Source organism: Littorina saxatilis, linkage group LG1, assembly GCF_037325665.1.
Source record: "Littorina saxatilis isolate snail1 linkage group LG1, US_GU_Lsax_2.0, whole genome shotgun sequence".
NCBI classification, from domain to species: Eukaryota; Metazoa; Mollusca; class Gastropoda; order Littorinimorpha; family Littorinidae; genus Littorina; species Littorina saxatilis.
Genome location: NC_090245.1, coordinates 34,698,590 through 34,721,504, shown reverse-complemented (window position 1 = coordinate 34,721,504; position 22,915 = coordinate 34,698,590). Strand labels below are relative to the sequence as shown.

The 22,915-nt window shown below is 40.5% G+C and overlaps 2 protein-coding genes across 3 annotated transcripts in view; one reads left to right on the top strand and one right to left on the bottom strand.

Annotated features, from left to right (window-relative positions):
- LOC138968153 (deubiquitinase OTUD6B-like) overlaps positions 1 to 6,328 on the top strand; it is a 35,459-nt gene extending 29,131 nt beyond the window's left edge. Inside the window, exons 4-10 of the mRNA XM_070340718.1 lie at positions 1,709 to 1,846; positions 3,169 to 3,188; positions 3,534 to 3,579; positions 4,015 to 4,123; positions 4,531 to 4,592; positions 4,943 to 5,049; positions 5,814 to 6,328. Of these exons, the coding sequence (XP_070196819.1) occupies positions 1,709 to 1,846; positions 3,169 to 3,188; positions 3,534 to 3,579; positions 4,015 to 4,123; positions 4,531 to 4,592; positions 4,943 to 5,049; positions 5,814 to 5,910 (579 nt within the window). The 3' untranslated portion in view covers positions 5,911 to 6,328. The remainder of the gene's footprint in view (positions 1 to 1,708; positions 1,847 to 3,168; positions 3,189 to 3,533; positions 3,580 to 4,014; positions 4,124 to 4,530; positions 4,593 to 4,942; positions 5,050 to 5,813) is intronic.
- Positions 6,329 to 7,402: 1,074 nt separating this feature from the next.
- LOC138968113 (lysine--tRNA ligase-like) lies at positions 7,403 to 22,143 on the bottom strand. 2 transcript variants are annotated; one of them, XM_070340680.1, is made up of 16 exons: positions 21,962 to 22,143; positions 20,888 to 21,108; positions 20,166 to 20,304; positions 18,549 to 18,711; positions 18,236 to 18,329; positions 17,811 to 17,893; positions 16,318 to 16,421; positions 15,859 to 15,984; positions 15,387 to 15,506; positions 12,965 to 13,127; positions 12,354 to 12,527; positions 11,751 to 11,836; positions 10,871 to 10,956; positions 9,776 to 9,902; positions 8,577 to 8,720; positions 7,403 to 8,212 (listed from the first exon to the last, which is right to left on the bottom strand). In XM_070340680.1, exons 2-16 carry the CDS (start codon positions 21,040 to 21,042, stop codon positions 8,138 to 8,140), a joined length of 1,839 nt encoding a protein of 612 aa, XP_070196781.1. In that variant the 5' UTR covers positions 21,043 to 21,108; positions 21,962 to 22,143; the 3' UTR covers positions 7,403 to 8,137. The 2 variants fall into 2 exon arrangements, with proteins under 2 accessions (XP_070196781.1, XP_070196788.1); XM_070340687.1 differs by lacking the exon at positions 20,888 to 21,108.
- Positions 22,144 to 22,915: the final 772 nt, after the last annotated feature.

Sequence of the window (22,915 nt, the reverse complement as noted above, 5' to 3'; positions counted from 1 at the left end):
TTCATGAGTGTGACTGTGAGAGCGTTTAAGTGCAGATTGGCTGTAAACTTATTGATATATATGACATTTTGAAATAAATACAGGGGAGGATCTAAAGACTGATTTATGCACTGCTACACAATTTTGATATCATTTTAAGGTACATGTAGTACATGTATAGTACAATGTTAATGTTTAAACAGACCTGGGAACCCATACGATTTCACCGTATTTTGTACGCATGATTGTCTAGAATACGATCAGTACGCTCAGTTGAAAAATAATACGACCTGAAAAATTCCTTCACTACTTTTCTTCAAAAGCGTATTCCGAAGCCGATCCACTATTTTGACACATGATTACAGTTTTTGTGAGTAAACATTGACAGAAGCATTTGTTTTAAATGTATTGGTAAACTTAATTAATGGTGTGACGGACGCGTGTGAAGCATGTTTGAATCATAGACGTTCAAATGCTGTGCGGAGTACGCTCATTTTTCTGAAAATACACCAAGTTAATTTGTTTGAGAATACTCCAAGTGCAAAACAGGGGTTCTCAGGTCTGTTTAAAGAATGGTCTTTGGATTTTCTTTTCACACAGTCTGTTTGATTACCCTCATTTTAAGATGTCCACCCATGTTAAGGCACAATTTCACAGGTGGGCTACAGAGAGCCGGGTCTTGAAATTGTTGACCATCTCGATTGTTAAATAATTAAAAGCTTTGAAAAGGAATATGGCACAGAGTTACTCCAAGTCAATGATAGTTATTAATATATTCAATGTGCAAGCATAAAACAGACCAAAAAGAAATCTACTAAAGCATACCATAATTGATTTGAAGCAGAAAAGAAATTCAGTCTGCCTCTCAGAATTAATGAGCTTGCACAGTTTTGCTGATGGTGATAGTGGTGGGTTTTTTTTTTCTCCAGTTAGGAATCAGATCGAATTACATGTAGTGACACACATTGTGAAATTTCCTGATGACTATATGTTTAAGTAAAAAAAACAAATCAATCAGCCAGACATAAAGTATAGCATTAACTTAGTCCAGATCTACAGTGTCCAAATTTAACATGCAGTACGCCCTAATGAACCAGGGGGTCTGGTTGGTCTGTGTTAGTAGAGCACTGGACTTGCGATCCTCGGGACACGGGTTCAAATCCAGGGTGGGTAGGACATAGGTCAACTCTAAGTTATGACTCTAAGATGGTATCCATGTTCAACGCTGGTGGCACGTAAAAGACGTTGGTCATTCTTCCAAAAGTGCAGGTGGTTGATTAGACCTATGGGCCACCAGCATCAGCATTGATTCTTGAAGCTTTGACGAGAAAAGCAGTCAAGTGCTGGCAAGTCAAGGAAGACAACCTCATTCACATTGTGTCCAATTGATTTAAAATAACCCCCAAAAAAGACTATCCATGGCAAATTACCAAAGTTGAATTGTCCCTGGTCAATACAGTCAAGTAACCTGCAGCTGAAAACTTTGCCATCATTTTGGCAAATTTGCCAAACTTTTGTCACAGCGAGGGAAAGTTGACTGCATTAAAGGACTGCCTTATACATGTACTTCGTAAAAACTGTTATGGCCATTTTATTGAAACTTTTATGGCCTTTTTGCTGAAACTTTTGTGGTAATTTCAGCAAATGTACCAAAGGAAATAAATCCCAGCAACATCCCTGCTTTACCGCAGTAGATAACTAAGTCTACGGTCTGTTTGTGTGATGGCAGGACAAGAAGACGGCGAAGGATCGAGAGCGAGACGTGAGAGTGAAAGAGGCGGCCATTACCAACCTGCAGGGCCCTCGGCACCAAGAGAACCTCAAGCTTCAGGCCCTGCTCTTACAAAGGGGGCTCAAGATACACCAGGTCATTTCATTTTAAAGTCACTTTTTTACCTGTTTGGAAGGGGGTGAAGATGTACCAGATGTTTTATCGGTGTTGTTCCCAGCCTCAGAGAAGAGGTCAGTTGGACCTGGATTGAAATACAGTGGAACAACCCCCCCCCACACACACACACACACACTTTAAGACCTCTTAAAATCTGTGAAAATCAGGTCTTAAAAAGGAGGGAGTCTTAAAATGGAGGTAGATTTACAGAGGCTATGAAATGAAAATGTAACAAGTTGCGTAAGGCGAAATTACTACATTTAGTCAAGCTGTCGAACTCACGGAATGAAACTGAACGCACTGTATTTGTTCACCAAGACAGTACAGCTTCGTCAATCCCCGCGTGAAGGAAATCGCTCACCTTCCACGTGCAAAACGTAGTGATATTGACACGCCAGATTAGCGCAGAGCGTATTGTGCTAAGCAGGAAAGTGCGCTTTTCTGTATTCTTGTTAACTTTCTGAGCTTGTTTTGAATACAACCTATCATATCTATATGTTTTTGGAATCAGGAAATGATAAAGAATAAGATGAAATAATTTTTGGATCGATTTCTTAAATTTTAATCGTAAGACTAATTAATCTACTTTCGTTAATTGTGATCACATTTTAAGAGTAAACATGACATATGTATATATTTTTAGATTCAGAATGTGATGAAGAATACAATGCAATCAATTTTAAATCTGTTTGCAAAAAATCGATTTTAATGACAACTTTAATGAGCAAACTCATTAATTAAATTTTAAGCCTCCAAGCTGAAATGCAATACCAAAGTCCGGGCTTCGTCGGAGATTACTTGACCAAAATTTCAACCAATTTGGTTGAAAAATGAGAGCGTGACAGTGCCGCCTCAACATGTCAAAACTATCAGACCGTCGTCATCCAAGGGTCATATCAAAATGACCTAAGGCCAATGCCTGGGAACAACACTGTTACAGTATTATTTTTGTTCTGATGGATTTCTAATCTGTTTGTGACTCTTATACAATTATTTATATATCTCTCTGGTCGACAGGAAAATGTGAATCTGGAGTCCTTACCATGGGGTGGGGGCAAGGTGTAACAGGTCAATGATATTTTGCTGGCAAATTGATTGATGTTTTGTCACTTTTGTTTGACGGTCCATTTTTCTTGTCATCTGAGAAAATGTCCACCTGCGATCCTTGCTGTCACAAGCTGTTTATTCATGTATTTCCTTGGTACATTGATTTTTATTCTCGTTGGGAGAGAGTGTTCTTGCACAAGTGCAGCACGCGCACACATGCACATTCACACGTTGTCTTCTTTTTTTTATTCCAGATCCCTTCAGATGGAAATTGGTAAGTTGTGTTGCAGCATTTCTGCTAGATTTTTGTCTGTCCATGTTTTTCTTGTTTTGATTTCATATCTAACACAAAAACTTGTCTAACAAATGAGTATGCAAAAAAGTTCAGTTAGCAAGCGTTAGTTAGCTGTTGCTTTTCGGGTCCAGCGGACCATAATACATGTAGGCCAAATCAGGACCCCAGTTAGCAAGCGTACATCAATTAAAAAGTATAAATGATTGCTAAAATTCTGGGGATGCCTATATTTTTAATCAGAGTCTAAAAGCATAAACTGAATAATGTCTTCATAAACAACTAGTTTCATATTGATCCTCTCACTGTATATTTTTGTTCAAACAGCATGTACAATGCAGTGAAACATCAAGTCAATCAGAGGGGTCACCGGGTAAGTAGCAGTTTTTCCACAACTGCATTGACAGAGAATAAAACATTTATTTATGCTGTTTTTATTGGTTGATAAATACAATAAAGTGAACAGCTATGCATTTAAGTCTTGGCATTTTCTGCACTTGTGGACTTGTTTGATGGCGAATGCTTTGTATTTTTGTTTAGCATTGAAGTTTCATAGCAAACAAGACTAGATTACTGCTGTGCAAGTTGTCCTAAAAATGGAATGCCTTTTAATGTAGGAAATGAAAAGGAATCATAGACACGAAAAGTTTAATATTTCATTCAGAAAATTCATGTAGTAGTCAATGCGACAAAAGGTTTTTTGTTTTTTTGTGATATTAACACAAAGTATAATTAATAAATCATTATGTGTCAGGAATGCACATTGTTCACATGTACTATCATTTTCTCCTATTCTGTATTACTTCAGGAAACGAATGAGAGTTTACGACAGAAGACGGCAGATTTAATGCGATCCAAGCAAGATGATTTCCTCCCTTTCTTAACACACCCTGAAACAGGAGACCCATACACACCAGGTATACATGTTTGGGTCAGCATTTTACTTCATGTTGATCTTGAGTATAATACTGCCTGGCAGTTCGTACAGTACTCTCTGCCAGTTCCTATGTCATTGTTGCAGTAATTTTGACAGGTGGAATGACACTGGTGTTAACAAATATTTTGTTAAAGAGTTTTTAATGTTCCTTGTCGAGAGGTAGTTGGAGGGAGGGAGGGAGAGACAGTGTGATTATGCTTGTCTTTTCCTAAGTTCACTCTCAGAGAAGTAAACCAACAGCATGCATAAATAGTGCCGGATGCATCCTCTTCATAGTTTGTAGTCGTAGACCAAAGGCTTCAAATGTTTAAAAGCTTTATCATCCTTGCTGTGATTCCTATTCTGTTTTTCTTTTTTTATGTGTCTGTGGCATTTTGTCTTTAACAGAAAAGTTTGAGCAGTACTGTGAAGAAGTCGCAACCACCACTGCTTGGGGAGGGCACTTGGAGGTAAGCATTTGCAACAGCTACACCATTGTTGTCAGTTCTGGCTTACGTACTGGAACATGATTGAATTCTAAAGTTGTTTTGAATTAAAACAAGAAGACGGGTGTCTACTTTCTCCTATGAAGAACTAGTGAGCAGTTCTTAGCACTGCACTGCTACGGTCTGGGTACTTGATCACCCAACCAGTTGTTTTCATGACATTTTATACCAGACTTTTCATTAACATAACTGTACATCTTTCAGATGTTAGTAATCTATGGAGATGTAAAGCGAAATGTAACAGTACTTTAAAATCACCTTGAAACTGCTTTTGTCATATTCATTGGCTTTATTTCTTTTTTTTTTTCCCCCAGTTACGTGCCATGTCAGAAGCGCTGTCCATGCCTATGGAGGTGGTGCAGGCAGAGGGGCCAAAGGTCACAGTGGGGGAAGAATACTCCGGCACTCCTGTAACACTTGTGTAAGTGCTGTTAGTTTATCCAGAGAGTAATGCGTGCAAAGTGGATAGACCTTAACTTAGAACAAAAATGTACTGTTGTAAACAATGCTGCTGTGTAAGCTTTTATTATATGACTGCATATTCCTTTGCTGTGGTTGTAAATTTTTAAGAGAACTCAAAATGTTTTCTTCTTGAATGAATCTTTTACATTCAAGTGTGTGTGTGTGTGTGTGTGTGTATGTGTGTGTGTGTGTGTGTGTGTGTGTATGTGTGTTTTATACCTTTACGGAAAGATTATTTGTATTCAGAGAGATTATTGGTTAGATAAGAATCGTATTTCATTTTTTTTCATTTCATTTTCATTACTTTATTGTCCCATCGCTGGGAAATTCGGGTCGCTTCCTCCCAGTGGAAAGCTAGCAGCAACGGAGTCGCGCTACCCAGGTGTCTGCGTGTTTAGGTGTATTCAGCCACCTGCACTTATGGCAGAATGACCAAGGTCTTTTACGTGCCATTGTGATGACACGGGGGTGGGACATGGCTTCCGTCTCTGGGTCTGCACATAAAGTTGACCCGTGTCCGTCCCGGCCCGAATTCGAACCTGCGACCTTCCGATCACAAGTCCAGTGCTCTACCAACTGAGCTACCGGGCTTATTAGTTTGTGCATCTATGTTAATGTTAACAATGTTGTAGTGTTCCGTTTGTCTTCATGTTTATGCACCACCAATGTAATTTCTCCGGTTTGATTTAGATTTGATTTGACATTCAAACATTTTTTCCCCAGGTATCACAGACACGCGCTGGGCCTGGGGGAACACTACAACTCTGTCCAGGAGAGGGGGCCTGATGACGAGGATGACAAAGACAATCTGGAAAGCTGACAAGACGAGTAAGATATTTATTAAGTGTGTTGCCTTAGTTTTAGGTTTATCCTAGCTCTGTATTTTGTCCCCGAAAAGACTAACAGCTCAGATTTCAAGCGCAAGCGCTTTGTTACTGTTCTCTACTTTGCTTGATTGAGTGTTGTGTATGTGTATGCTTGTTTAAGAGAGAAGTACAAATGATGCCAAGCCAACACAATCTCTGCTGATAAATGCAATGTGAATAAGTCAATTACAGTGGGACCCTCTCTTTAAGACTGCAACAATTCTGAAACAAGAAGGGCAAAGCCCATACGACTCACATGCTTTACACATTTTTCCTACCAAAATACAAGGTCAAGGTCATCCAAGGTCATGCAACACAAAGCTGTTAATTCAAGACATAGGAAGTACAATGGTGCTTATTGGCTCTTTCTACCATGAGATATGGTCACTTTTAGTGGTTCACTACCTTATTTTGGTCACATTTCATAAGGGTCAAAGTGACCTTGACCTTGATCATATGTGACCAAATGTGTCTCATGATGAAAGCATAACATGTGCCCCATATAATTTTTAAGTTTGAAACAGTTATCTTCCATAGTTCAGGGTCAAGGTCACTTCAAAATATGTATACAATCCAACTTTGAAGAGCTCCTGTGACCTTGACCTTGAAGCAAGGTAAACCAAACTGGTATCAAAAGATGGGGCTTACTTTGCCCTATATATCATATATAGGTGAGGTATTCAATCTCAAAAACTTCAGAGAAAATGGGAAAAATGTGAAAAATAGCTGTTTTTTAGACAACATTTATGGCCCCTGCGACCTTGACCTTGAAGCAAGGTCAAGATGCTATGTATGTTTTTTGGGGCCTTGTCATCATACACCATCTTGCCAAATTTGGTACTGATAGACTGAATAGTGTCCAAGAAATATCCAACGTTAAAGTTTTACGGACGGACGGACGGACGGACGACTCGGGTGAGTACATAGACTCACTTTTGCTTCGCATGTGAGTCAAAAATCAGGTCTTAAAAGGAAAGTACATGCAAGTAGTGCTGTTCTCTTCAAGTGTTATGTTTGTATTCCATGCTGTTATTTTAGATTGGACAAGACGTTTGCAAGGATGTGTATTGTATGTCCATCTCCAGGAAATTTGAAAAGCTTGCTTATGAATGAAAATGGAATCACGCTGAATGAATTGCAGAATGAATGTAAAATTTGTCTCGGTGGTGGACCTGCTTTAAATTATCGTACAGATCTGCAGCATGATAAAGATGATTTGTACAAGCCCAGAATGAACAGACATAATTCATTCTAAACAGGCTCTGAAATTAAGATTGGACTTGGAGCTCTTTCATAGATGTATATTTGATTGGAATGTGTCAGAATTATGTACAAAGTTGGGATGGTGTTCCAGCGTTTTATTCTTTGCTATCACCCTGTCGTTTCTGTATGTGTGTGCAATAAGTATGTTGGTGAGTTAGAGAGAAATAAAAGAGAAAAGTCAACTTTTATGGTTCATTTATTTTTATTTTTTATGTCACCCTGTCTCAAACACATCACTTTCTCACTATTACATGTCACGATAGTGGTAGTTAGTTCCTTACATTACAGTTCAGGGACTGAAGTAGATTTGTGGATTATCCCTGCCAAAATACGCAAACAAACAAGGGGAAAGAATAGGAACTTTCTCCTAAAACGAAATGAAAAAGTGAGGGGGGAAAAGGAAGCAACAAACTACAAACATTCATGTTGAAATCACTTCACATGCACACCTCATAACCCAACCCTTCTCCCTCTACACAAAAACACTGGGTTCTTGGACAACCTGCAAACTGCAAATCTGCTGTGTTGTCACAGGCCACAAAACCTATCTTCATTTTCCGAAATGGAAGAACAAAATTTAGAAATACATACCAAGCACTAACAATAACTTATAACTTATCTACTGTACTGTATCAAGCGAGTCCTATCTTGTTGCAAGCTTTGAATCTACAAACAGGAATAACGAGAAAACTGTCAGCAAATCACATCATACCCATTAAATCTCACCAACTCATTCAGTCACACTGAAACAAAAAAGAAAAATGCTGCAGATACTGTAGCATCTTTCAATAGAACACTCAGAAAGTCTGTTGTGGACATGAACTGTGGGTTGATAAATAGAAGACAAACGGTTGACATTGGACAGCTAATGGTGTCGTGTTGAGTCTAGCTGAGCACTAAGGGGGTAGCTGTGGTGCCTCATTGTGTGGTGGTGTCCTTCTTGTCGGCCGCTTTCTGCTCGTCTGGCTTCATGGCTGGGAATAGCAGCACCTCCTGTTGAAGTGAACATAACAGTTGTGAATTCTCAGGGACATGGTCTTTGCCTCGGCATGAAAGGTCAAGAGGTATTAAACCTGATCATTGTATTAAACATCTCCAGTAATGTGAGAAGCATGAGGAGTGCCAATGAGGAATTTTAGTCATCACCTCTGAGAATGAACAGCAAGATGCTGATCAAGCCACTACCCCCAAAACTCCTATTCATCCTCCTTTTCCCTCACACTTAAAATGTCTGAATCCACCTTGCGTCCGTCCGTCCCCTTTGCGTAGTAACTGTAAGCACAGTACACTAGATGAAAAATGTATGACAAATTATCGTAACTACTCATTTTGTCAGTAACACAGAAGTTGAGTTTACCTTGATGTTGTTGTTGTCGGTGAGGAACATGGTGAGACGATCAATCCCCAGACCAAAGCCACCGGTTGGAGGAAGACCATACTCTAGGGCTGTGCAGAAGTTCTCATCTACATACATGGCTTCGTCATCGCCTGCTGCCTTGTCCTGAAAACAACACAAAAAGTGATCATGCTTCATTCATCCACGGAAGATATTGACTGATATGACTCATAAAAATCATCAAGACTAACATCCGAAGGAAAAGGAGATGAAGTTAAGGACTTTTTTTTTTCTTTACTGAAAATCAACTGCATTGCACACAGCAAGAAGAGTGTGATGTAAACCTGAATTACTGTATATAGCACATGTAAATCATGTACAGCTCTGAATACAGTGGAATCCACTTTAAAGATTGCATAACCCCCCCCCCCCCCCCCCCCCCCCCCCTAATTAAGACTTTAACTCTCTTAAACTGTCTGCTCATAACCTCTAAATTTACCTACCGTACTTTCCGGGTCATAAGGCGCGACTTTTTTCCTCGAGTTCGACCCCTGCGTCTTGTATAAGCGCCTAATCCGTGTATGAAATACGAAAATAATCAAAGAGACCGCTTGAGTACCAGTCAAACAACTTGTGATAATGCATGTTTCAGCTACTAGGTACTGCCCTGCCTTTGATCTGGCCGCACACACAGATTTCCACTCTGTTAAACTCGGTCACTGACCCCGGTGCAGGAAGTGTTTCCTTTCTCAGATATGACAGGGGAACCACCTCTCATGGCAAAAACTGGGTCATTGACCCCTGGGAAGAAGGTCGTGTCTATAAACAAGGCCACCCAGCTATCACAATGCCTTTGATCTGGCCGCACACACAGAGCACACATATTTTCACTCAGTTAAAGTGGGTCACTGACCCCGGTGCAGGAAGTGTTTCCTCTCTCAGATATGACAGGGGAACCACCTCTCATGGCAAAAACTGGGTCATTTTGGTGCGCCCTATCGGCCCCCTGCGTCCAATGGGTGACTGGATTACAATTTTTTTTTAAAAAGAAGGGGGTGCGTCTTGTATAACGAAGCGCCTTGTCACCCGGAAAGTACGGTACATATTAAGACTCCCACCTTTATAAAACCTGATTATCTCAGATTTTTGGAGGTCTCAAAAGGTGGTTACAATTGTACAAGACTTTTTGTTCTCACTATGTGTGTATGCCCTTGACTGACCTTGGCCTGCTGTGTGAAGCGCTCTCTCTGCACAATGGGGTCGTTCAGCTCTGTGTACGCATTGCAGATCTCCTTCTTCATCACAAAACACTCAAACCTCTCCGTCAACCCGGGTATAGTCCGGTGCCTGCGCACAAACAAAAGATGATGAGTAAGTAATAATAACAAGTTCTTATATTGCGCTATTTATCACCAAGTAGCAGTCTTAAATCTCACAAAACAGTTAACAACAATGACATTAAAGTTTCAATATTTCTCACATAAAAATAGTTCAGGCAACTAGCCTAGTATCGCGCACATCAAGCTGTCATGAGACACGCTGAAATACATCTGTGAAAGTGACCCTAACCCCTAACACTTGACGACAAAGATGCTGTAGCAATAGTTCATGAAACAGCTAAAGGGCCCATATTTGCTATGCTAATTCCAATCAGCTCTATTTCTTTTACTATGCCCTGAGATGACAAAAAGACATGTTTCAGTGTATTAATATCGATGACCCAACACATTAAATGCACAGCAGCACAGATTTGAGCAAATCGTGACCAGAGAGACTGGGTGGGAACCATTCACAGGGTTGATTGGTTCAAATCACAACAGTGGGAACCAGGTTGATTGGTTCAAATCACAACAGTGGGAACCATTCACAGGGTTGATTGGTTCAAATCACCACAGTGGGAACCATTCACAGGGTTGATTGGTTCAAATCACAACAGTGGGAACCATTCACAGGGTTGATTGGTTCAAATCACCACAGTGGGAACCATTCACAGGGTTGATTGGTTCAAATCACAACAAATCTCACAGGGTTGATTGGTTCAAATCACCACAGTGGGAACCATTCACAGGGTTGATTGGTTCAAATCACAACAGTGGGAACCATTCACAGGGTTGATTGGTTCAAATCACCACAGTGGGAACCATTCACAGGGTTGATTGGTTCAAATCACCACAGTGGGAACCATTCACAGGGTTGATTGGTTCAAATCACAACAAATCTCTATTTCAATCAATCTGCCACTGTGTCCCACTCAGTTGGGTGGGACCTAATTTTACTTCTTGCACCTCAGCCCAGTGACACAGACTGACACTTACCACTTAGCCAGTGGACTCATGATCTGCGGGTGGTCAATGATGAAGGTGGGGTTGATGCACTGCTCCTCCAGAAACTCTCCCACCAACTGAAAGAGGACCAGATGATTATGAATGAATTGTTCATAATGGACGTTGCGCTATCGTGAGTAGTTTCATTTACATTTCCTCCTTATTTGGTAACTTTTTTTTGTTTTTGGTAACTTAATTACTTATTTGGTAACTTAATATCCTAGAGCTGGTTACTGAACTCTGAGGTGACAAAGTCATGAAGACGCAAATGATTGGACCGAAAAAATTGGCCCTAAATCAGTGACACACACTAAACAAAACAAGAAGAGCAAACGCTCGATCGAGTCACTTTCGCAGTTCTGAATATTATATGAGGCATCAGATGGACAGGAAGAAATTGCTATTCACAACACAATGAGTCACGTTCACATAAAATTTGAGCCCGGTCACTTAAGTTGTGTGTTGCCGAACAGAAAAGGCTAGTTATCTCCCTTGTTTTTCTGATAACGTTCGTAAAAGGCTACAGATGTAAATACTTTGATGTAAAGAATAATCCTACAAAGTTTCAATCACATCCGATGAACTTTGTCAAAGATATAAAATGTCTAATTTTTCCTTTGACGCTGACCTGTGACCTTGAAAAAGGTCAAAGGTCAACGAAACCATCGTTAAAGTGTAGAGGTCATTGGAGGTCACGACTAAACAAAATATGAGCCCGATCGCTTTGATAGTTTCCGAGAAAAGTCCAACGTTAAGGTGGTGTCTACGGACGGCCGGCCGGCCGGCCGGCCGGACAGACTAACACTGACCGATTACATAGAGTCACTTTTTCTCAAGTGACTCAAAAAAGGTTTGCTCTAATCAGTGTTACCTTGTCCAATAGTCGGGCCACAGTGCGAGGAGCTGGACAGTCTACGTTGTTCTTTATACACAGGCTGTCAAAGTACTTGCGTGTTTCTGAAATAAAAAGTTTCTTGATAACACAGTAATATCTTTGCCTTTACCAGAGGACGACTGTTGTTCTTTTTCCTAAGCACAGAATCATAGCAGCTGCGTTTCTAGTTCAAAGAGAATGTCATTTTTTGCAGTTTAAAGCACTTTTAGTTTTAGGGTTCCTACTTCTTGCCTCTCAAGATCTGGACTCCAAGTGTGATCGTCGATCGAAAAGAAGAAGACTTCTTGCCCCTCCTCCATACAAGAAATACTAATGTATAGCTGGGTGAGGGGTTGTTGGGGTTAGAATGGAATTCGTGATACACTCATACAATAATACAGCATATCTCCATCACTGCCTACAATGAGAGAAAGAGAGACAGAAGATAGGAGTCAGCTCATAGAGAAACCGAGAGCTCAAGCATCTTGCTCCCAAACAACTAATAGGTATTAGGATCATATTTATTTTAAACAGCATAACTACTAAGACAGCCAGTTCTATCCATGTACCTCTGCGGCAAAGTCCTCCTAGCATTCTCACCTTCAGTGCCAAAAGTCGTAGCGGCAGGGAACGTGACCTTCAGCACCTTTTCCAGATCCTTGATGAGACTGAGACGCCTGAACGGGGGAGTGAAGTCAATTTCTAGCTCCTCTCCTTCTGGTCCCTCAGGGTGATACTTTACTTTGTATCCCCCCGTCAAGCTCTTCACCATGCCTGCAACAACACCAGAACATCCAAGATGAGAGAATTTAAAGTTTTACACCCCCACTGCATTAGGGGCATGTTCCCAGGTTTTACCCCGACTTTAGATGATATACACGTATGCGTATTTAGGTGGTATCAACCATCTGCACTTATGGCAGAATGACCGAGGTCTTATGCGTGCCACTGTGGTGAGACGGGGGATGGACATGAATACAGTCTCTGGGTCTGCAAATAGAGTTGACCCGTGTCCATCCGGGCCCGGATTCGAACCCGCGACCCTAGGATCACAAGTCCAGTGCTCTACCACCTGTGCTACCCGGGCCCCCTAAACATCCAAGATCACGCCAACCAGTCATTTTATAAAAAGAAATAAAAAGAAGGAAAAAAATCCAACCAGATCAGCATAAAGCAGATTCTTCACACACTATTTCACACAAGCAGTTTACCTGAGAGTAGATCCTCTGTGATCTGCATGAGGTCATTGTAGTCAGCATACGCCATGTAAAACTCTAAAGTCGTGAACTCTGGGTTGTGTGTCAGGTCGATGCCTTCGTTACGGAACTGCTTTCCTATTTCGTACACACGGTCATATCCACCCACAATCAGCATCTGGAGAAGAAACAAGTCGCGTAAGGCGAAAATACAATATTTAGTCAAGTAGCTGTCGAACTCACAGAATGAAACTGAACGCAGCAAGATGGTATACTCGTAGCATCGTCACTCCACCGCCCGTGGCAAAGGCAGTGCACGTGGAATTGACAAGAAGAGCGGGGTATTCGTTGCGCTGAGAAGGATAGCACGCTTTTCTGTACCTCTCTTCGTTTTAACTTTCTGAGCGTGTTTTTAATCCAAACATATCATATCTATATATTTTTGGAATCAGGAACCGACAAGGAATAAGATGAAAGTGTTTTTAAATTGATTTCGAAAAAAAAATTTTGATAATAATTTTTATATATTTAATTTTCAGAGCTTGTTTTTAATCCGAATATAACATATTTATATGTTTTTGGAATCAGCAAATGATGGAGAATAAGTTAAACGTAAATTTGGATCGTTTTATAAATTTTTATTTTTTTTTACAATTTTCAGATTTTTAATGACCAAAGTCATTAATTAATTTTTAAGCCACCAAGCTGAAATGCAATACCGAACCCCGGGCTTCGTCGAAGATTACTTGACCAAAATTTGAACCAATTTGGTTGAAAAATGAGGGCGTGACAGTGCCGCCTCAACTTTCACGAAAAGCCGGATATGACGTCATCAAAGACATTTATCAAAAAAATGAAAAAAACGTTCGGGGATTTCATACCCAGGAACTCTCATGTCAAATTTCATAAAGATCGGTCCAGTAGTTTAGTCTGAATCGCTCTACACACACACACACACACAGACAGACAGACAGACAGACAGACAGACACACGCACATACACCACGACCCTCGTTTCGATTCCCCCTCGATGTTAAAATATTTAGTCAAAACTTGACTAAATATAAAAAGTACACAGAAAGGATATGAACAATAAGATTTAATTTAATTCTTTTAGAACTTCTCTTGTCCATTCCTCTGAACATGGAAAGCAATTCACACACAATGTGTTTCACTAACAGCCTGCTTCAACAAAAGTTTTGATCTGGAATGTGCACACATCATGTGCGCAAATTGAATTAGTGCTGGCACTCTGTAAAGATCAATAGAGCTTGGCTAAAAACATGAACTGATGAAGACTGAGTTTACTAAGCAATTGGCTAGTTAGCTCCATGTAATAATCACTTGAGACTCTGGTTTCTTTTTTCTTCAATACTAGCAGTCAGGCCCGGCTTCGCCCGGGTGTTTCTGATCTTCCCTCTCTCTCAGAAACTTCTAGAATCTTATTCCAATGAGAATAAGCGATAGATGAAAGTGTGAGCTCATACATTTGGATTAAAAGGCTGGGACTGACAGTGTGAAAGCATCACCATCAACACACTCTTTTTGCTGAAAAATAACTTTTTGACTTGAGTTATCTCCTTTTCTTAGGAAAATTCTAGATACTTGAAAACCAGGTCTAACATCGACTCTATATATTCTGTAAAGACTGATCAGGCGTGCCTGCATTAGAAGAGAAGATACCTCCCTTCAATGTATACAAAGTAAGAGTTACCTCCCTTTGCTTCTAGAAATTTCCTGAACTGTCCGGTTAACTTTTTCTTCTTCATTTCTTCTCCTCATAGGAGCGATAGAGAGTCTGTAATATCACTGGCATTATGTGCTTGCTACATGTGATCACCAGGCACTGAACTGGCCTTGCACAGCAGGGGGCAGGGTTAGTGTGTGTGTGTGTGGGGGGGGTGGGGGCGGGATGATAGCGGGCGGGGGGTAACCCTTGAGAATTACACGGTATACTGGTTTGATGAGAGTTACCTCCCTTCCGTGGGTGACAAAGCATGACTTACCTCCCTTGTACTATGTAGACTGTATTGATAGATGGGGAGGGTCATTATCCGAGGAAGGAAACAATGTCTGGAGAAACTAAAACCCAGGTGCACATCTGCGGCACCTAGGGAGTGTGCATGCAAAATATCTTGTTCCTGCCTCTTGCCATCTCTGAGGTATTCCGACCACAGACACACAGACAGACACTCTCTTTTATTATATGTATAGATGCTAACTCATTTTCAAAAATGTGTAAACTAATCTGAAGACTCAAAAAGCTTTCTTATCAATGATCAAGCGAAAGGATAAACATTTCAGTGACGTTTACTGTGAATATTTCGTTTTAACTATGAATGTTCCAATAACTAATCTTTCTTGTCTTGATTTTTGGATTTGGAACATTAGCAATAATTATATCTGTTTTGGATTATATCTGTGACAGTTCACATTACCTTGAGATAGAGTTCAGGAGCCACCCTCATGAACAGGTCCATGTTGAGATCATTGTGATGCGTGATGAAAGGCTTGGCTGTGGCCCCTCCAGCAATGACGTTCATCATTGGCGTCTCCACCTGCAGTTTTGCAGTATTTTAATATATGAATGTGCAAAATGTTCTGCAAGTGCACACACCCATGCACGCAAACACAAAAGTATTTTTTAAGGGGCAATGAAAACAAGCAAACCCGAAAGAAAAAATTTCTGTTTGTTACATTCAGAAAATAAAGTTGTATTGAATTGAATTGAAGAAACTACTACATTTTGGAAGAAGACACAAAATGCTTAAATCGACATTGCAAATTATAACCGCAAATATGAGAATGTGACCTCATGAAAAAAAATGAAAAAAACACCCACCATCAAACAAACAGTAATCAGTCTGTTAGAAAAAAAAATATCAAGAGAAAATTAGACAGAGAACTGACCTCCAAAAAACCTAGATGGTCAAAGAATCGTCGCAAGTAGTTGATGATCTTGGACCTTGTGATGAAGATTTGCCGAACGTTGTCATTGATGATCAAGTCAAGATACCGCTGCCTGAAGCGAGTTTCCTGAAATGTCAAAATGTACTGTCCGAGTCTCTCGTACTGATTTACCACAGGATCACAAAATACAGGATAGCTTTTACTTTGTAAGTTGAGATTTTGACAAAGAACAAATATCTTTTGTATTTTTCACCTGGGAATAGAAAGTTTGAAAAGGGGAAAAAACAAATCAGGAACAACTGTCATAATAGATCTGTCAGTTTCATACAGCTGTCAAAAAAATGATAACACAAATATTCTCTGCTGTAAAATGTGCAAGGAATAGTCAATAACCCGACTTTAAATGCAGCCTGAAATGCAGGTTTGTGAACATACACAAGCTCACACACATGAACTAACCTTGTCTTTGAGGCCGTAGTACAAGTGTGGCAGTTGATGCAAACATGGTGACAGGATGGTGATTTCAGACGGTACTATGCTCAGTTCTCCTTTCTTTGTCTTGCCTGAAAGTCAGCACATGCTATATATCTTCCTCTGCATACAATGCCAGTGAAATCAAAATCAAGTGTATACTAGCAGTATTGGCGTTAACCCCTTCACTGCCCACCCCGTATGTAATACGTGGTCATTTTTGGTTTGTCGTACACCCATAACCGTATCTCATACGTGGGATGTGTGTCACCAACATTTCAGGACATTTCTGAAAACTAAATGGGAGGTAACCACTGTCCAAGTACTTGTAGGGGTTCTAAACACAGTTCTTTCCCATAGACCGTTCGGATAAGTTTTTTTCTGGACTGTTTACATCATAAAAGTTTGCATACCGGATTGAAAAAATACTTGCGCCATCACTGACTAGACTGGAGAGAAAATAAACACATACACATTGCAAACGTATGTACAGGTTACCTTTAATGTAGACATCATAAACTCTGTCTACTGACCAAGTCATTTCACATAGCATACTCATGCTTTTCCCACTTTTCTTATTCTTATTTTAGCAAAACACTCCAAAGACAACAACAACAAAAGCTGAGCTAATGCTCCTTCAAAATAACTGTAGCTGTTAACATCAAGGTGTCCCATGAACAGTAGAACCCCCCTCTTACCCCCTGAATTAACATTTACACTCTTTTATGACCTTGCATTCTAAGACTTTCATTTCAGTTTTCATTTTCATTACTTTATTGTCCCATCGCTGGGAAATTCGGGTCGCTTCCTCCCAGTGGAAAGCTAGCAGCAACGGAGTCGCGCTACCCAAGTGTCTGCGTGTTTAGGTGTATTCAGCCACCTGCACTTATGGCAGAATGACCAAGGTCTTTTACGTGCCATTGTGATGACACGGGGGTGGGACATGGCTTCCGTCTCTGGGTCTGCACATTTATTTCAGAGTCAACTTTGTGTGCAGACTCTCTTCGGTGTCCGAACCCTCCCCCCGTGTACACTACATTGGGTGTGCACGTTAAAGATCCCACGATTGACAAAAGGGTCTTTCCTGGCAAAATTGCTTAGGCACAGTTAATAATTGTCTACCTATACCCGTGTGACTTGGAATAATAGGCCGTGAAAGGTAAATATGCGCCGAAATGGCTGCAATCTACTGGCCGTATAAAATTTCATCTCACACGGCATCACTGCAGAGCGCCTAGAACTGTACCCACGGAATATGCGCGATATAAGCGTCATTGATTGATTGATTGCACATAAAGTTGACCCGTGTCCGTCCCGGCCCGAATTCGAACCTGCGACCTTTCGATCACAAGTCCAGTGCTCTACCAACTGAGCTACCGGGTCCCCGTACATGATGTCTGTACATTTAAGACCCGATGTTTAGAAGATTTATATTGGGGTACGAAGGAGCATGAAGAATGTTTTTACTGCACTATTCTCACCAGGTCTGCCCTTTACGCCAACCATGTCACCCCTCCGTAGTCTCTCGTCCATCTCCTTGTACTCTTCTTCTGACTTGTAATACCTGGTGAGAAAGAACATCATGGTCACACTTCATTAACTTTTCACAAAAGAACAACACACAAGTCAAATTTAAAACTGCCTGTCTGTTCATGAGAACTGTGGCATTTGAAGAGGCTATCTACGTATTGCTTGCATAACGACAAGTAAACAGTAAGGGTCATTCCAGAAAGACTTTGCAGTCAATGGCGAAAGCATCAATTTCTCTCTCCTGATTCTTTTTAACAAGAAATGACATTTCAGTTTTGTGTTGTAACAACAAGAAATATGCATAAACACCAGACCTGCAAGGTTTAGACCAAATTAAAAAAAAATTAAAATCAAACTAGAAGGCTAGTAGACTTACTTGGCATTTGCCATGACCTGAATCTTCACACCCTCCCCTCGAAGATCGTAGAAGTTCAGCTTGGCCCCCGAAGGTCGCATGGCATGTATTCGGCCTGTGAAAAAGAAACACAGATCATAACCATGCTATAGCACTGCTGCTTTGTTTGTCCCAGTCTCCTATCTCAACATGCTTGTTTTTTTAATATTCGATTTTCAGCAATATTGAACACATCATTTACAGTAGCGCTGACACTGCAGAACTTTAACACAATAATAGTGAAGTCCTAATACTAAAGATTTTTCAGGAGACACATCCATAACTCGCAATGTACCTGCCACAGTGATCTCTTCTTCCAAGATGTCTCCATCCTCTATGTGGTTGTAGCGCTCGATGAACTCCTCCAGTGATATCTTAACCAAGAACTTGTGTGGGTATGGATTTTCTCCTGCCTCCTTTAGCTTTGTCACAGCCCGTGTTCGCAAGCGCAGGTATTCCTGAAAGAGAAAACAGGACCTGTCTTGATCTGGTTTTTACAGCATATTAAAATCTTGCAAAATCTATACATCAAGCTACTACCTCTCACAAATATCTGCATTGTTCTTGATGGGGATTTTATGATTATGTGATTTTATTTTACTTCACAAGCAATTTTGAGAACCATCCTTTAGGGTTGGTAGTGGTAGTGTGAGTGATGTTGACATCAAAAACCTGGGAACCCCTGTTTTGCACTTGGAGTTTTCTCAAACAAACTTGGTGCATTTTGTGCCCTTGACATCATCCAACCACTTCTCTCCCCTTTCATTCATTTGGGGCGGGGATATAGCTCAGTTGGTAGCGCGCTGGATTTGTATTCAGTTGGCCGCTGTCAGCGTGAGTTCGATCCCAGGTTCGGCGGAAATTTATTTCACAGAGTCAACTTTGTGTGCAGACTCTCTTCGGTGTCCGAACCTCCCCCCGTGTACACTACATTGGGTGTGCACGTTAAAGATCCCACGATTGACAAAAGGGTCTTTCCTGGCAAAATTGCTTAGGCACAGTTAATAATTGTCTACCTATACCCGTGTGACTTGGAATAATAGGCCGTGAAAGGTAAATATGCGCCGAAATGGCTGCAATCTACTGGCCGTATAAAATTTCATCTCACACGGCATCACTGCAGAGCGCCTAGAACTGTACCCACGGAATATGCGCGATATAAGACTCATTGATTGATTGATTGATTGATTGGTTCCTTCCCCTTTTTGCGTGTTTCCCCTCCATTTTCTTTCAAACCTTGTTCGTTCCATGTTGCGTCTGCTTTTTGTTGTCTTTTGTGTTCTTGTTTTTCCTGATGAAGCTTCCAGAAGCGAAAATTCGTTATCGTCTTGTGTCGTCTTTGTATCGGTGAGTACAGTAATCCTTTGTTTTTTTAACTTTGTTCATCTTACCACAGTCACTTCGTTGTTTAGATTTACATTTTTAGAGAAATGAGCGTACTCCACACAGCATTTGAACATCCGTGATACATTTAAAACAAATGCTTCTTTTAATGTTTATTGACAAAAATTGTAATCATGTGTCAACATACTGGATCGGCTTCCGGATGCGCTTGTAAAGAAAAGTAGTCTGGGAATTGTTCTCGCCGTTTCTTTGTTTCCACTGACCATACTGATCGTATTCTAAACAATCAAGCGTACAAAATACGGCAAAATGGTGTGGGTTCCAAGGTCTGAGGGTATCCTTACTCTGAATGCTGCAACAACTACCAAGCCACAGACCACCTTGTTTTTCGGGATCAGCTTTAAACATTTTTCTTGGCCCAGAAGTTAGAAACATTTTTGTTTACAATGATCTAAATAATTTACTTTTACAAACACTTTCATCGTCAAGAACAAGAGCACAAACAGACAGACATAAAGTGATTGAGACAGGCAGATGAACTTACAAACACACAAACAAACAAACTTACACTTGGATCAATTTCCTCCTCTTCCTCTTTCTTGGACTTTTCCTTCTCCCCGGCCGCTGGAGCTTGCGGTGCTTGTGTTGCCTGTTTTTCCGCCTTCTCCTTGGCCTTCTTATCTGCCTTCATTCGCCGCTTCAGCTCACTGAAACATCACAGTTACAATTTACATTGCAACTTGTAAGTGAAAGTACAGTGGTGACTGCAATGTGAGGCCCCTCTGATGAGAGGACAACTCCCCAGAGAGGACACCTTCTGAGTTCTGTTGTCCCTTTGTCTATTATCATGACCTAACTGTTCCAGCCATTACAGGACATCTGCAATGAAGCGACACTTTTGACAATGGTGTCCTTTTATCACAGGTACCATTGTAGTATTTGATAATTGCAGTGATACCTGCAAATTGCAATGATAAGCTCCTCTGACAACATGACATCTCCAATAAAGAATACACTGCTGCATGCCAATCTATTCCCAAGTTAAAACAAATCACGTCTGCCATTAGAACACTTGTTATAAGAAGGATACTTGGCTAGTCCTGGCTCATGTCAGGTACATGTACCACTAGACTACAATAAGACAATATTCCCAACAGCTGGAAAGGCAGATCTGCTCAACTGCAGTGTCAGTGTCAGCATAAAACACCACAACATGATCAAACCACCATCAACACTTGTTTTCACAGGTTTACGATGCAATTTACTTTCACTCAGAAGTCAGAATATTACCGTGTCTTAAACAGTTCTCTGCTTGTATGAAAGCAACATTTAGGTGAGATAGAAACTACCGCCAGAGAATGTCTGTACACATGGCGTGTGACAACAGAAGTTGACAACATTCTGCAGCAAGACTGGAGAATGACTGGGATCTTTGAGGAAAGCATGGCTTAGGATTTAGATGTAAAGCTGCCAAAAGCCAAAGGAGTCTGGGATGTCATCGATCCTCCCACCTACCAACACACACAAACAGCTCCAGTTTAGCAACAGAAAAGGATAATGAGTATGGCTGAGTGTGGACTAGCTGACTTATTACTCTTACAGTCTTAGTTATTTCATCTGCAGTTGGAAGTAGAACTTTAAGCTATTCACACAAACATAAAGTCCAACACTACTTTTGACATACATGTATAACTTATTTACCCTTAATCCAAGGCATAACTTCAAGTTGAACTGTACCAGTTAAACTACAACGGGTCATCTACTGATAAACTCTAGTGTCCATCTAAATTACTTCCCAGAGGAGTAAGGGAACTTATGCAGGTGTAGAAGTACTAGAACTAATTTACTAAAGAGTAAAGTAAAAGACATTTAAATTGATTATAGCTAGCGGGCCAACAATTTGACATGTCATGGCTGTTACACAGAACATGCCTGTTTATTTGTTTCTAAAGAGGAAGGGGGGGGGGGGGGGGTGTCTTATCTGGCAATGGCACGAAACCAGAGGGGACTGGGTCTACTCTGCTGGAGGTGGCAATCTTTGGTATAAAACAAAAATATAGAAAAGTAAACTGATTCGTCATTAGGGTTTGAGTACAAACGTTGCTTTGCACAAACAGCCAAAGTTACTCCCATTCTTGTCAAAAGATTGTATTCAAGAAACCGCCATGTGAATCAACTTGACAATGAATCAAATGACAACAAGCAGCTGACGCAATGCAAAATGAAGGTGGTGAAGTCACCAGAACATGACAACAACAAAAATAAAGAACCGTGCGATCTTTTCATAAACTCCTTAAGATTTCTTTTACGTAATTTTCATTACCAGTCTTTACGATCACACACAACAACCGGTGTTTCACTTACTTCTTGCTGAAACTTTCACCGGAGTCCGCCATGATTCCCACACGTGCGATGGCTAAATCTGACCCGATTGGAAATGTTGAATGTAACCAGATGAGGATTGTGCCTTTCTCCGATAAAGTGCCGCATCCCTCGACTAAAATGTGTTAGGGACATAAGATTCATGTGATCCTTCCGTCTTTCCTGATCTAAAGACTGCGCTTAAGAAACTGTTCAAAGCAATTTGTATTAATTCCACGAACTCTTGCAACTCATGTGTAATGTAGGATGATGACATCTTGAGAAACATTATTCATTATTGTACAGGCACATGTAATTCAAAAATATTACAAAATAAACAGTAAATGTTTTCTTTAATTGTTATGTTTGCTGTTATGAAACTTATGCTTTACCTGGTTTTGTTTGATTATTCAGCCAGAAAAGGTGTGTGTTACATACTGTACATATTCCAGAAACTTAATATAAGAGGGCCCCAAAGGGGGGGTATCATCACGATCACGGGAAGGGAAATTTTAGCTTTCACGATCACAGTTACCTTGATTTTTGTTTTCACGATCACAAACACCTTGACGAATAGAGGATCATAGAGTGATACAGCTGTGAAAAATGTACGTTGAAAATAAAATGCTTTGCAATAATGCCCATCACGATCACGAAAACAAATGACGATCACAATCACGAGACTTGATTTTTTTGTCATCACGGATCACAGGCAAAGTCCCATCACGATCACAGAAATGGAAATTTCGGCAATCACGGTCACAGAAAGGTCAAAAAACACCAATCACGATCACGATTTTAAACCCTTTGGGGCCCTCATATAAGGCCAATTCACTACACTACAACAGATCAAAAGAACCCTTTTGCAAGTGCCATTTTAGGTGTTGATTATCTGCTTTTGTAATCGTAGTCAATCGTTTTTTCGTATCTCTCTTTTTCCACCTGTCAGCCTGTCTG